Source organism: Vanellus vanellus (genome assembly GCF_965231255.1).
Source record: "Vanellus vanellus genome assembly, chromosome: 27".
Lineage (NCBI taxonomy): Eukaryota > Metazoa > Chordata > Aves > Charadriiformes > Charadriidae > Vanellus > Vanellus vanellus.
This window is the reverse complement of record NC_138932.1, coordinates 3,458,866-3,471,031: the sequence shown is the minus strand read 5'-3', so window position 1 is coordinate 3,471,031 and position 12,166 is coordinate 3,458,866. Positions and strand designations below refer to the sequence as shown.

Sequence of the window (12,166 nt, the reverse complement as noted above, 5' to 3'; positions counted from 1 at the left end):
TCTCCGCCGCCCGACTACAGCTCCCGGCGTGCCCCGCGCTGGGGGCGGAGCCTGCCGCGGGCCACGGCCGGCGCCCGCACTCATTGGCCCGCTCCATCGTATGAGGATGAGCCCAAGGACGCTGAGCCAGTAGGAGCGCGGGAAGGGCGGGACCGAGACGGTCGATTGGTGGGGAGAGAGGATGGAGCGAGCGCTCGGCCGGAGCGCGGGGGCGGGGCGGGGCGGGGCGGGGCGGGGCGAGGCGAGCAGCTGGGGTGCGGTGTAACGTGGGGTGCGGTGTGACGCGGGGTGCGGTGTCGGGGGGTGCAGTGTCGGGGGGTGCAGTGTAATGCGGGGTGCAGTGCAGGGGGGTGCAGGTGCCGGGGGTGGGGGTGCAGTGCGGGGGAGCGTGCGCCACACACCTTTGCCTACGGGCGAGAACCTGGGTGCGGGGGGGGCTCTGGCTTCCTGCTGTCCCCGCGGCCACCCTGCTGCTGCGTGGCACCCGTCGGCCTTGCCGAGGGACACTGCCCTGCAGCCCCCTCCCCACCGCCCGCTCCGCTGATTGGCAATCTCCCGTTTATCCGCCGTAATCCTCTAATCTCGGCTAACCCCGGTTTAATCAATCTCTGCCTTGTTGCCTGCTAATCCGCCCCCCCCCCCCCCCCCCCCTCCCCGCCATTGCGGAACGCGGGGGCTTGGGGCAGAGCCACCCCACGCCACGGCCGGGTCCCTGTGCGGTGCTGGGCCCAGGGTGCTGGCAGCGTCTCTGCTGTCACCCCCGGGGCTCTGCATCCATCCCCCCCGGACACGGTGGGAGCCAGCAGGTCCCTTCGCCTCCTCCCCAGCCCCAGCTGCGTCGGCTGCCTGAGCAGCCCAGCCCTGCAGATGGTGGGTAAATCGCGGCTGAGCATGAGACACATGGGCTGGAATTGTATTTCCAAGAAAATGCTCTTTTCGCTTCCGGCAGCTTCGGCACGCGTGCTGCAGAGCGGCTCGCTGACCGGCCAGAGCCAGGCCCGGGTGCTGGCAGCACAGCCCGGCCCTCCAGCAGGACGCTGGGGTTGGGGACTGTTAGCCTACACGCGCTCTTAATCAGTGTAATCTGAAATAATCAAATTAGAAAGAAACCGCTAATCGGTTCTGATCTTATCGTGTATCACAGAGCCTAACTCCTGCTGACGGCGGAGCTGCCATCAGCATCCCGCGGGCAGGGGCTGCGGTGGGGAGAGCCGGCAGGGCCTGCGCCGTGCGGATGGTGCTGCGGAGGGTGCGGAGCTGCTGCGGAGGGGGGGCAGTCAGAGCAAAGCTGTGCCCCCAGACCTGCGCCGGGCGCGCCGGCAGCACCGTGTGGGGCTCTGCGCCACAAACGCCCCGGCTGCCGTAGCTCGGGCACCCCAGCCCATCTCGCGCTGCATGACCTTCATTTAATCTAGTTAATGCCCAGAGTCTGCTCTGCAATCAGGCAGTATCAAACCTCTCCCCCCGCCCCCCTCGGTTAATAAACGGAAGGGAGATGGAAGGGGAAAATAACCAAAGATTAAACGTTAATCTCCCCAGGGCCTAAAGGGATGGGGTGGGCAAGAGGGGACCTGTTGCCTTCGGGCTCCCACTGCGCTGCCCGGGCCTGGGGAGAGGCCCCTCGCAGGGCACCCGAGGATGCCCCGGCTGCTCTGGGCTCCGGGGAGGGCCAGGATCAGATCCAGCTTTTAAGCAGGAGAGGGACCTCAATGTCCCCCCTGCCCCATCTCGAGCCCCCCGGGGGGGTGCCGGCGGGCGGTGCCGAAGGAGGCTGCCCCAGACCAGCTCAGAATCTCTCTTTATTATTTAAATCCATTATGTACAACGACCAAAAATAAAAAAACGCTTTTAAATTCTCTGCGATATGAAAACTACAAGCTCTGTACATCGACTGCCGTGAGTGCAAGAGTGAAGGATCATGGTCTTTGGTGACTAGACTTGCGCCCACGCACGCCGCAGAGACACGCACGCGCACGGCCGGCACCCCCGGCCCCACCAGCCCCCCGCCAGGACGGGGCGCTGGGGCCACAAACTGACACGGCTCGTGGCAGGGGTCCGCCATGGCGTGACCGGAGCACAGGGTGGCTCTGGCTCCTGGCACAGGGCTGCAGGGTGGGAAGGGTGCACCGGCGGCATGGCCAACGGAAGCAGAGCTGTGCTCGGTGCCATCCGGGCCGGCCTGCGTGCTCTGCGGGGGACACCTAGGATGACCGCTAAAACATCTACATCACGCAGTGTAAACACAGCCTGGGAACGTCTGACTACGCGGCCCGGCTGCAGACCCCTTCCCGAGGGGCTACCGGGGAGACACTGACCATGGGGATGGAGTGGGACGCGGGGGTGGACAGGGAAGGGGAGTTGAAGTCCGTGAAAAAAAGGCAGTGCTGGACATCCCCTCCGACAGACACGCTGATGGGATTCCCGCCGGGCTGCTGTGGCCCGCAGGCTGGGCTCTCCCTGCAGTCCGGACTAATCCCGACATCCCAAAACACGAGAGGGGAGAACTGAAGACCTCACTTCGAGAAGTACCACGTGGAGCAAGACCCTCACCTGCTGCGCCAGGGGTCCGGCGGGCCCTGCTCGGCGGCAGCCAAGCCCCAGAGCACGACTACAAGCCATGGTTCCTGACTCCAGTAGTGGGAAGCAGCTTGCGCAGCGCAGCGGGGTCGGGAGGGGACACTATTCTAACCAGGACTGTTAACACGGTTGGCCCAAAGCGACACTGTAAGCAGAGCTCAGCTGCTCGGCAGAGCCACGGCTCGAACACACATTGCTGACTACTGGCCCTGGAGGGGCGATGCGGGTTGGCTGCGGGGACCCCGGGCCCCTGCCCTCCCACACGGAGACCCAGGAGGACGAGGGGAGGCAGCCCCATGGGCCCGAACGTCACCCAGGTGCTGCCCGGGGTTGGCATCGCTTTGCAATACCCTTTCGCTCACTGCGGCGCTGGTGACCGGCATCTCCAGGCAGTCTGGAAACGGGACGGCAGTGCAGGGCAGGGAGGAAGCAGAGCTCAGGCTGAGCATCCTCCCGGGAGCCGCAGGCAGCGCGGTCCCCCTCCGGCTGCCCCCTTGCCAGCGTACGGTGAGGGTCCAGGCCACAGCGCCCGGGTGTGGGGGCAGAGCCCTGTCTGGCAGCACATCCCAACCCCACGGGGACCCAACACGTACGAGGCGAGATGCACTCCCAAGCCGGGGAGAGGCACCTGGGGGACTGCTCAGTGGGAGACCCTCCGCCCCCGGCTCTGCTGTGTGGCACTCGTCACACCAGAGAGACCCTGCCTGGGACCCCCAGGTCCTGGCACTGTGCCCCAAGGGACATGCCAGGGCTTCAGGGAGGGGGGACCTGGTCCCCGCTGGCCCTGGATACCCACACTCTGCCTGCCCGGGCAAGACCCCACCATGGGCTCCGGCCCCCTCGCTCCGCCCTCAGCAGTGGGCCCCGGGGGGGCTGCCTCTCCTCCTCTCCCAAAAAATGAAAGTGCTTGGGCAGAGCTGTGTGGGGATCAAGGTGGGCGTATGGCGGCCACCGCTGCAACAGAGGACAAACCGGAGGAACCACCAGCGCCAGCCTGGGCCCGAGGAGAGGCCATGGGGTGCGAGGGCAGAGTGCGGGGGGCCCTGGCCCCCAAGGAGCAGTTGCGAGGACCCAGACTCCCCAGGGAGGCTGGAGTTTGGGCGAGGGCTCCGACCCATCCTGTGGCCTCCAGGAGGGCAGGACTCAGGACAGATGGTGATGGAGCAAGGAGGGGAATGCCCGGGCAGAGTATCCCCTCTCAGGGCAGTCAGCAGAGCCCCTTCCTGATCCAGCCGGGCCAGCTCTGGGGCTGCCCCACACCCATCCCTGCCGTGCCCCCATGCCCGGACCAACCAGTCTACAGCCCCAGGCACTGCCTCTCACCTCACCTTCGCTCCAACACAGCCGGGGCTGGGAACCTTCGCCAGATGCTCTGCCTCTCCTGCCGCCTCTGCCGCCAGGCTGCCCGGGTCCCTCCTGCCTGTGCACGGGTGCTGCCGAGGACTCACATGTTGGACGGGAGTTTGGGCTTCCCCGTTTCCACCTCGGGGCTGAAGGCCACGGAGCCCTTGCGGGAGGGACCTGCTGCCTGCCTGGACGCAGAGACCGGGGACTGCGGGGTGGATGCTCCCGCCACGGAGCGGCTGGGTTGAGCCAGTGATCCTGAAGGCATCTGCTGCGGGTGTGCCGGCTGGCCTGGGATCCCTGGACATGGCTTGGTGAGGAGTCCGGCTACCGAGGGAGAGGATCTGCGGGCCAGGTTCCCTGCGGATTTCCTGCCCTGCTGCAAGGAGCTCCCGTCGGCTTGCTGGGACACTTTATTGGGAAGGGAGGGCTGGGAGGCGGAGAGGAGCCGGACGTCCTGGGTGAGCCGCCCCACGGGCAGGCCCTGGATGCTCCTGTGCTTCACCAGCTGCTGGGGCTGCATCAGAAGAGAGATGTGGGAGCCGGTGGCTCGGGACAGGCTGTAGTGGAGCGTTCTCCCCGCTGGCAGCGCCTGCTCTGAGCTGGGGGACGGAGCCCCTGCCGCCTGCTGCAGCAGCGAGGTGGAAACCGAGGCGCCCCGGGACTTGGAGAGCTGGGGCTGGGAGCTGGCCGGGGGCTGCTTGGCTGCTGCGGGCAGCTCCCCCTTCTGCACCGCGCGCGGCAGGGGCTGCGCCCCGTGGCTTGGTCTCTGGCCCCCACTCTCCAGGGGCACCTGGGACTGGACCATGGGGGAGGAAGGCGAACCGGCGGCGGGCGTCTGGAGGTGGGACTGCGTCCCTGACGGGGAGCTCACGGAGGAGGGCCGGGAGCCCCCCAGGCTGGGCTGGGACCTGCGCACCTGCTTCGTGAGCAGGGTGGCCTCAGGTGAGAGCGGGCTGGAGATGGAGGAGGGCGGCAGGAAGATGTGGGCCTGCAGGCTGTGCTGGTGAGTCAAGGCAATGGCTACGTTGGTGGTGGCGGCGGCTGTCTGAAGGGGCGCGTGCACCAGCGGCTCCCAGATCACCGGCTTGCCGCTCAGCTCCCGGCCCATCGCCATCTGCTGCAGGTCCTGGATGTTGTGGGCCATGTCCTGGTCGTGCTTTACAATCTGCTGGATCATCTCGTTGTTCATGGACCCCGCGCTGTGCTCGGCTCGCTTGCGGAGCAAGATGGAGTTCTTCTTCCCTGGAGGGGGAGGCAGCAGTGTCACCGACCCTGGGAGCGCTTGGTCTCAGGGACACCATGGAGGGCGGGTGGCAGTGGGGAAGGGACAGTAAAACCTCATCGGTGTGCCGAAGGGAAGCAAGACCCTGGAGAGGGTCCAGGCTGGGGCAGAGGGAGAAGCAGGGACAAAACAGGGGAGTCCTGGCTCCAAAGGTTCCAGCTAGGGGCCAGGGTCCGTGGTCCTGCTTGTCCTCTGCAGGTGGCAGGGGCGGCAGACAACAAGGACAGCAGCTGGCCAATGCCAGACAGTGCAAACGTGGCGGGGGGTGACAGTTCCCCTGGGGAGCCTGTCATACGGCATTGCCTGGATCTTGCCTGGTTGGTAGGAGAGAGGGATCCTGGAGGCAGGCTCCTTCCCTGTGCTCCCCCTCATCCTCATTGTGGGGTCCATCATGCCGTCACCCATGGGGTCCACGATGCCATCACCCACGGGGCAGGGTTGCCGTAGCCCCTGGGAGCAACTGCAGAGGTGACCTTGCTGGGCCCAGGGGCGGCTCCTCACCTATGCGGTCCAGCCGGTCCATGGCCACCGTCTCGAAGGCCCTGCGCATCATGGGATACTCCTCCAGCACCTCATTGAAATTATCCACCGACAAGGAGTAGAGGCGGCAGTAGGTGTCAGCTCGCACGCTGGCCGTCCGCCTGCCCCGTGTCAGCAGGCAGATTTCTGCAGGCAGACAGGTTTGGGTGTCAGGATGATGCAACCATCCATCCCCTTCCCAACAGCCTACCCAGGTAACGGCAGCCGGAGCGGGGACAGGGCAGCACTCCCACACCCTGCACAGAAACAGAGGATGACTCAGGAGCGACAGACCTGGGAGTCCAGACAGCCATGGCCGTGCCCTCGACCAGGCACAGCCTTTTCCACCCTCCCCAGGCCATGGAGACATCTTTGGGCACGGCTGCTGTGACTGCCCGGCCCGTTTCTCTCCCAAACCTGTATTTGCAGCCTATAAACTATCTCAGATGCGCTGTTCTAAACCAACCTCCTCTCCAGCCACAGGTGGGCTGGGTGGATGCCCCCTCTGCCCGAGCCAGCCAGAATTCAGCACTCTGACTGCTGGTGCCTCTGATTCAATCTGCTGGACAAGGTAGCCCATAAGAACAGGGGTGGTGGACTTCTGAGCCCCAGAGCCTGGCGTGAGGTGGATGCCAAGCCTTTGGCACTGGGCAAGAGGTGATGGGCAGAGGGTGCAGCAGGCAGACACATCAGGGATGCCCTGGTTCCTGCACCCTGGAAGCTCTCGCTCCCCTCTGCTCTCCAGGTCCCCCAGCCCAGCCTCACCCCCAAAGTAGGAGCCATCAGACAGCTTTGTCTCCTTGTTGCCCTTGGTGAGGATGCTGACAACCCCGTGCTGGATGAAGTACATCTTTTTGCCGACGGTGCCCTCACGGATGATAAAGTCCCCGGGCTGGAAGACCTCAAAGCGCAGCTTGGTCAGCATGGCTGTCACAAAGTTGGGGTCCGCATTGGCAAACAGGGGCATGTTGGCCACCAGGTTGCGGCAGTTGAAGTTGATGATCTCCTGCAGGGCGAGGAGCAGGTCAGCAGAGACATCACCGAGCCAGCCCCCAGCAAGCACCAGCCCCCCTTCCCCCAAGTCACCAGCACTTGGGTGCCTGCCTGTACCTCTTTGAGTGGCTCACTGAGCTCCCCTAGGATGTTCTCCTCATCAAACATCTTGCCCTGGTAGCGGTGCTCGTAGTACTCGTGGATCCGCTGGCGCGTGTCCCCAGGCAGCTTGTGGAATGACATGTACTGCTCCACTTGCTTGTACTGCAGGGACAAGAGGCAGAGCCACACAGGGCGGCACTGAAACAAGCTGCACCGCACCAGAGGCCGGCGGCACGGCCGGCCAACGCTTTCCCTCTCCTCAGCAGTGAGAAGCAGCTGCTGCCAGAGCTGGGATCCAGGCACCCCTGCTCCGGGGCCCTGTCCCAAAGGCCACCTCTGGGGCAGAGGATACGACCCCCCATGCGCTCAGGATGCAGAGGGTCCCAGGGCGGAGGCCAGGATGGGGCCTCACTATGCTGGGGTAAACCCCAACATCATGAATGGGGCGTCTCTATCCAAATGGGGAGCCGGACCCCCCCTCCCACACCCCCCAGGTGAGTGGCAAGGGCAGGAATCTGCAGGGCAGGGCAGCCCATGCTGAGCAGGTTCTGAAGCTGGACCCACTCGTGCCAGGGCGTCTTCCCCCAGCACTCAGGCACTCACTACCCCATCCCGCTGACCTTCTCCTGGTACTGGCGCCGGGATGAGTCCAGCGACTGGATGAGGGCGGTGGCGTGGCCGATGAACATGGCGTAGCAGGTGGCCCCCACGATCATGCTCAGCATCGTGAGCCAGACATCAGTCATGCCCTCGGGCGCCTGCTGGCCGTAGCCGATGCAGAGCATGTGGCTCATGGCCTTGAACAGGGCGTGCGAGTACTGCTTCCCCCAGGAGTCATTCTGCAGACGAGGGAAGAGCGGCGCTGGGGGGTCTGTCGGAAGGAGCTGCTGGGCTGAACCCTCCAGTCCCCTCTCCCCACCCCAGGGAGTCCAGAGCCCCAGCGAGGAAAAGGTTCCTGATGTGTCCAAGCACAAAGAGCAGAGCTCTGCTCCTGGAGGAGGCATTGGGAACTGTGCAAAGCCCTGAGCCTGCACCAGCCCCTGCTCTGGGGAGGAGGCAGGACCCCCACTGCCCCCTTCCCTCCTGGTAGGGTGTGAGGGATTCTCCTGGCTGCTCCGACTCCAAGAGCTGAGGCAGGCTGAGATGGGAAGGTGATGCAGAGATTCCCTCTACCCCATCTCACTGCTATTGCGGGGCTGTGACCAGAGAGATGCTGCTCCGCAGCACGTGGATCTGGGCAGTTCCATCCTTAGAGTACAAGATGTGTAACCAAATCCTCTCCTCCCCCCAGCAGATGCACAGCCAGTATCTCCCCTGCCCAGGGCACTCACCACCATGTGGTTGATGGAGACCCAGCAGTCTTCGGGAAAGTCTTGCAGCATGGGCACCAGGAACTGGAGGCAGCCATCCCAGTGACACAGCAGCAGCATCATGCCAATGAGGTTGAAGATCCTCACCACAGCACTGGCCAGGTCGTATGTCATATGGAAGATCTGGGAAAGAGGCAGGAGCAGAGCTACAGAGAAACTCTTTTCCCAGAACGGCCCTCTGAACCCCGACTCTGCAGCCAGGGATCGCTGACCTGGCCCGAGACCATGACCAGCGGCCTTGGACCCCCAAGGGGTTCTCACCTCCTCCCACTGGTGGATGTAGCGGATGAGGCGCGAGAGGCGCAGCAGGCGCAGCAGGCTGAGGATCTTGGTGAAGCGGACAATGCGCAAGGCCCGGGCTGTCTTGTAGACTTCAGAATCCACCTGGGTCTCCAGGTCAACGATGAGGAAGATGTAGTCAACCGGGATGGAGGAGATGAAGTCGACCAGGAACCAGCTCTTCAAGTACTTCATTTTGATGGTGTGAGGGTCAAGGATGATCTCTGTGTTGTCCTCCACCACAATGCCTGTCCGGAAGTTCAGCACTAGGTCAGCCAGGAAGAAAGTGTCCGAAAGCACGTTGAAAACAATCCAGGGAGGGGTGTTCTCATCCTTGAAGAAGGTGATGCCCACAGGCAGGATGATCAAATTCCCCACCATCAGGAGCAGCATGATGAGGTCCCAGTAAAACCTGCAGGGAAGGAGCATGGGGGATGGAGCAGGGCAGGGAGATGTGGGGAGAGGCAGGACACAGCTGGTTAGAAAGCAAACCCAGGTTCAAAGTTAGAGAGATCCCAACGCATGACGGAGAGACAGGCGCTCAGGACACACGCACACGTGCCTGCCCACACACATGACTAAGACCCTGCTGCTCGGTGGGGACAGATGCAAGTACATGTGTGCGGAGAGGAGCGATTCTGCACCGGCTCTCGAGGCAGAGCAGGGCCAAGGGTCTGAGGGAGGAAATATCACCCTGTGAGTGTGGGAACGGAGGGCTGTGGCTGGAGGAGCATGGCTGTCGCTCCTCCCTCTCCTCGTGGCATGGCAGTGCATGCAGACATACGCCCCCACTCCAGTCTTGACATCTGCCCTGTGGAAAACTCAGGGAGGACGTGGGCTTTGCTCCCTGGAGCTCCCTGTCATCCGCGAGCTCCCCGCCACCGCCCGGGCTGGCTTAGCAGGATTTAGAATAAGCTTTGCTGGTTATGCAAACTGAGTGCCAGGCTCCTGGGGTGGCCAAGGGGCTCAGGGGCCAGGGAAGCTGTCGGGATTGTAGCCTGGTTGAGCCAGGCAGCAGCCACAAGGACAGACAAGTGCCATCACCATGGGGAAGGTGGGAGCGACATGTCTAACCCCAAAGGGGCAGTTCAGGAGCACTGGGCAGAAGCTACACAGCCCTGGGCATGCAGGACCCCCTAATCCGCATCCTTTCTCTGAGAGTGGACAAGCTTAGAGGCTTTGGAAGAAAAGCCAAGAGACACCGGGCAGCAGTTGATTAGCGTTTGGTTATGCCATGAAATTCCGCATCCACATTCACATGAAATGTGGCGGGGATGTTTTCAATCTTCACACAAATGCATGTAATGCCTTTCTTCACGAGCCCGCGACGGTCCTGCAACGGCCGGGTGGACTCCTGGGCTCCCTGCTCAAAGTCTTTACGGGTGCCCCATTACCCCCAGTTCTGGTTACGGGTATAGACCTGAATCTCCAAAGGTGACCTCAGGGCAACTCAGTGCCTGGTAGATCCAAACTGGCCTTCACACGTGACAAGAAGCCCACGGGTGTTTTGTACCCCACGTCCTCGGTGGGGCACAGGCGCCCGGCTTTCTGCAGGTGGCAGGGAAGAGGAGGGAGGAGAAAGGAGAAGTTGTGGCATCACGTGAGGCTCCTCCAGCCGAGAGAGCACCAGAGCCTGGTGGGGGGGAACCACCTCCCCGGGAGCTCCCCAGGGCCCAGGAGCCTCGCACAAATTAACACCTTCCTGCCTGCAGGCAAGGAGACGCCAGCCAGGCAGAAGGGGCCTGACCTGGCCCAGCAATCGCCTCCCGCACCCCCACACCACACCCTGAGAAACACCGCACGTCAAGCGGGGAAACTGCCTCCCCCCGCAGCTGCCTGAACCTGCCGGGAGCTCTTGATTCAGATTTAGGCTTAAGCGCTTTAGGGCAGGCCTTGTCCTTTACTCTGTGTCAGGGCCAATGCGCGGGGCCCTGATCTCAGTGGCCTTTATGTATCCCCATAATGTGATAAACACCGGCGTAATCCCGCCGGCTGTCCACCTGCCAGCTCACTTCATGTCACCTTCAGCGCAGGACACCGGCTGCGCAAGCCGCTCCTGCCGAGCTCAGGCTCACAAACTTTGGGGCAGCTTCCCCGGGAAAAGGGCTCTAAGGGCTTGCAGCCCTCGGAGCAGCATGGGGGAGCTGGCACGCACAGGTCAGGGCCCAGCAGCGAGGAGAGCTGGCTACAGGTGCCAGGGAGCCACGGGGGTTGCCGGCCCCGCTCCAGGGTGCCTCACCAGGCTGGGGACATCGGCCATGTCACAGCTGGCTGTGGGAGATGACTGCCTGGCAGCTCCATCCCCCATAGAGAAAGCCCACCCTATATGACTCAACATCCCCGTGACACCCAGTTCCTCCCACATCATCCATCCCTGAGCTCTCCCTGTGATCCCGGTGACACTGTGAGCCAGGCCCAGCTCCTCGCTCGGCACCCTGCCTTCCTCCAGCAGCTGCCGGTGCTGGGCCGGCGCTGCGGGCAGCTCGCGGGGCCCGTGTCCCCGTGGGGACGGCGCGGCTCCTCATCAGGTCAGAAATTAAACACAGCGGCAACAAGGAGCTGGGGAAGCTGTGCGGGAGGCGAGGAGAAGCGGCCCCTGCCTCCCCCTCCACACGCCCAGAGCCGAGACAGCGGAGCTCCCCGCCTCGGGAGGGCTGCCCCCGGGTGCGGGGCCCCGGGGTGCGGGGCCCGGGAGGGGCTGAGGCGGGAGAAAGTTGCCCGCGTTCCCCGGAGGGGCGGTGCGGGATAACCCGAGGACGGAGAAGGGGTTGGGGCAGCGCGGCCCCGGTGAGCGCCGGCCCCGCGGCTCGCCCGGCAGCCGCGTCTCGCCGGCCCCGTGCGGAGCCCCGGCGCCCGTCACTTGTTGCCCCGACGGTCGATGGAGGGGCCGGGCCGAGCGGGGCGGCGGAGCCGCGCTCAGCACCACGGACAGCGGCGGCGGGGCCGGGGCCGGGACGGCGGGGCCGGGGCCGGGGCCGGGACCGGGACCGGGACCGGGACCGGGACCGGGACGGGCGCGGGGCCCGGGTCCCACCTGAAGTCGCTGTAGGGGTGGATGATCCAGGCGCCGGCCGACTTCACCCGCTGCCGCTCGATCTCCACGGCCCGGTGGCTGCCGAACATGCGCAGCGAGAACTTGTTCACGGCGGGCTGCAGCATGGCCCCGAGCTGCCGCTGCACGAACGTGCCCGCCGCCGCCTCGCCCTCCGCCACGATCTGCTCCGCCGCCGCCGGTGAGGCCGGGGCCGCGCCCGCCGCTCCCGCGGGCGCCCCCGCCGCTTCCCCGTCCAGCACCGGCGGCTTCTCCCGCGGCTCGGGGCTCCGGCCCGGCGCCGCATCCATGCCGCCGCCGACACCGCCGCCGCCGCCGCCGCGCCTCACGTTTCCTTCAAACGCCCTTGCCCGGGCGCCCTGCCCGCCGCCCCGCCGCACATGCCCGGCCCCGGGCGGGCGGGCGGGCGCTCGCTCGCCGCCCCCGGCCGCTCGGTCACCGGCCGCTCTCGCTCGCCGGCGCCCGCAGCTCCGCCGGCACCTGCCTGTTGCGCACGCCCTGGCGCGGCGGCCGGGCCCCGCCGCCAGCGGGGAGGCGCCGGCAGCACCGGAGCGGCGGCGCGCCCAGCAGCGAGGCCCGGGTGGCGGCGGCGGCGGCGGCGGCGGCGGCGCGGGACCCCGCGGCGGGCGGGGCGGGGCGGGGCGG

General features: G+C 65.3%; 1 protein-coding gene across 1 annotated transcript; it reads right to left on the bottom strand.

Annotated features, from left to right (window-relative positions):
* Nucleotides 1-3,866: 3,866 nt before the first annotated feature.
* HCN3 (hyperpolarization activated cyclic nucleotide gated potassium channel 3) lies at nt 3,867-11,811 on the bottom strand (the record flags this gene model as incomplete). Its single annotated transcript, XM_082496133.1, has 8 exons — nt 3,867-5,166; nt 5,708-5,872; nt 6,491-6,731; nt 6,836-6,982; nt 7,441-7,659; nt 8,152-8,313; nt 8,452-8,881; nt 11,504-11,811. 8 exons carry the CDS (start codon nt 11,809-11,811, stop codon nt 4,022-4,024), a joined length of 2,817 nt encoding a protein of 938 aa, XP_082352259.1. The 3' UTR covers nt 3,867-4,021.
* Nucleotides 11,812-12,166: the final 355 nt, after the last annotated feature.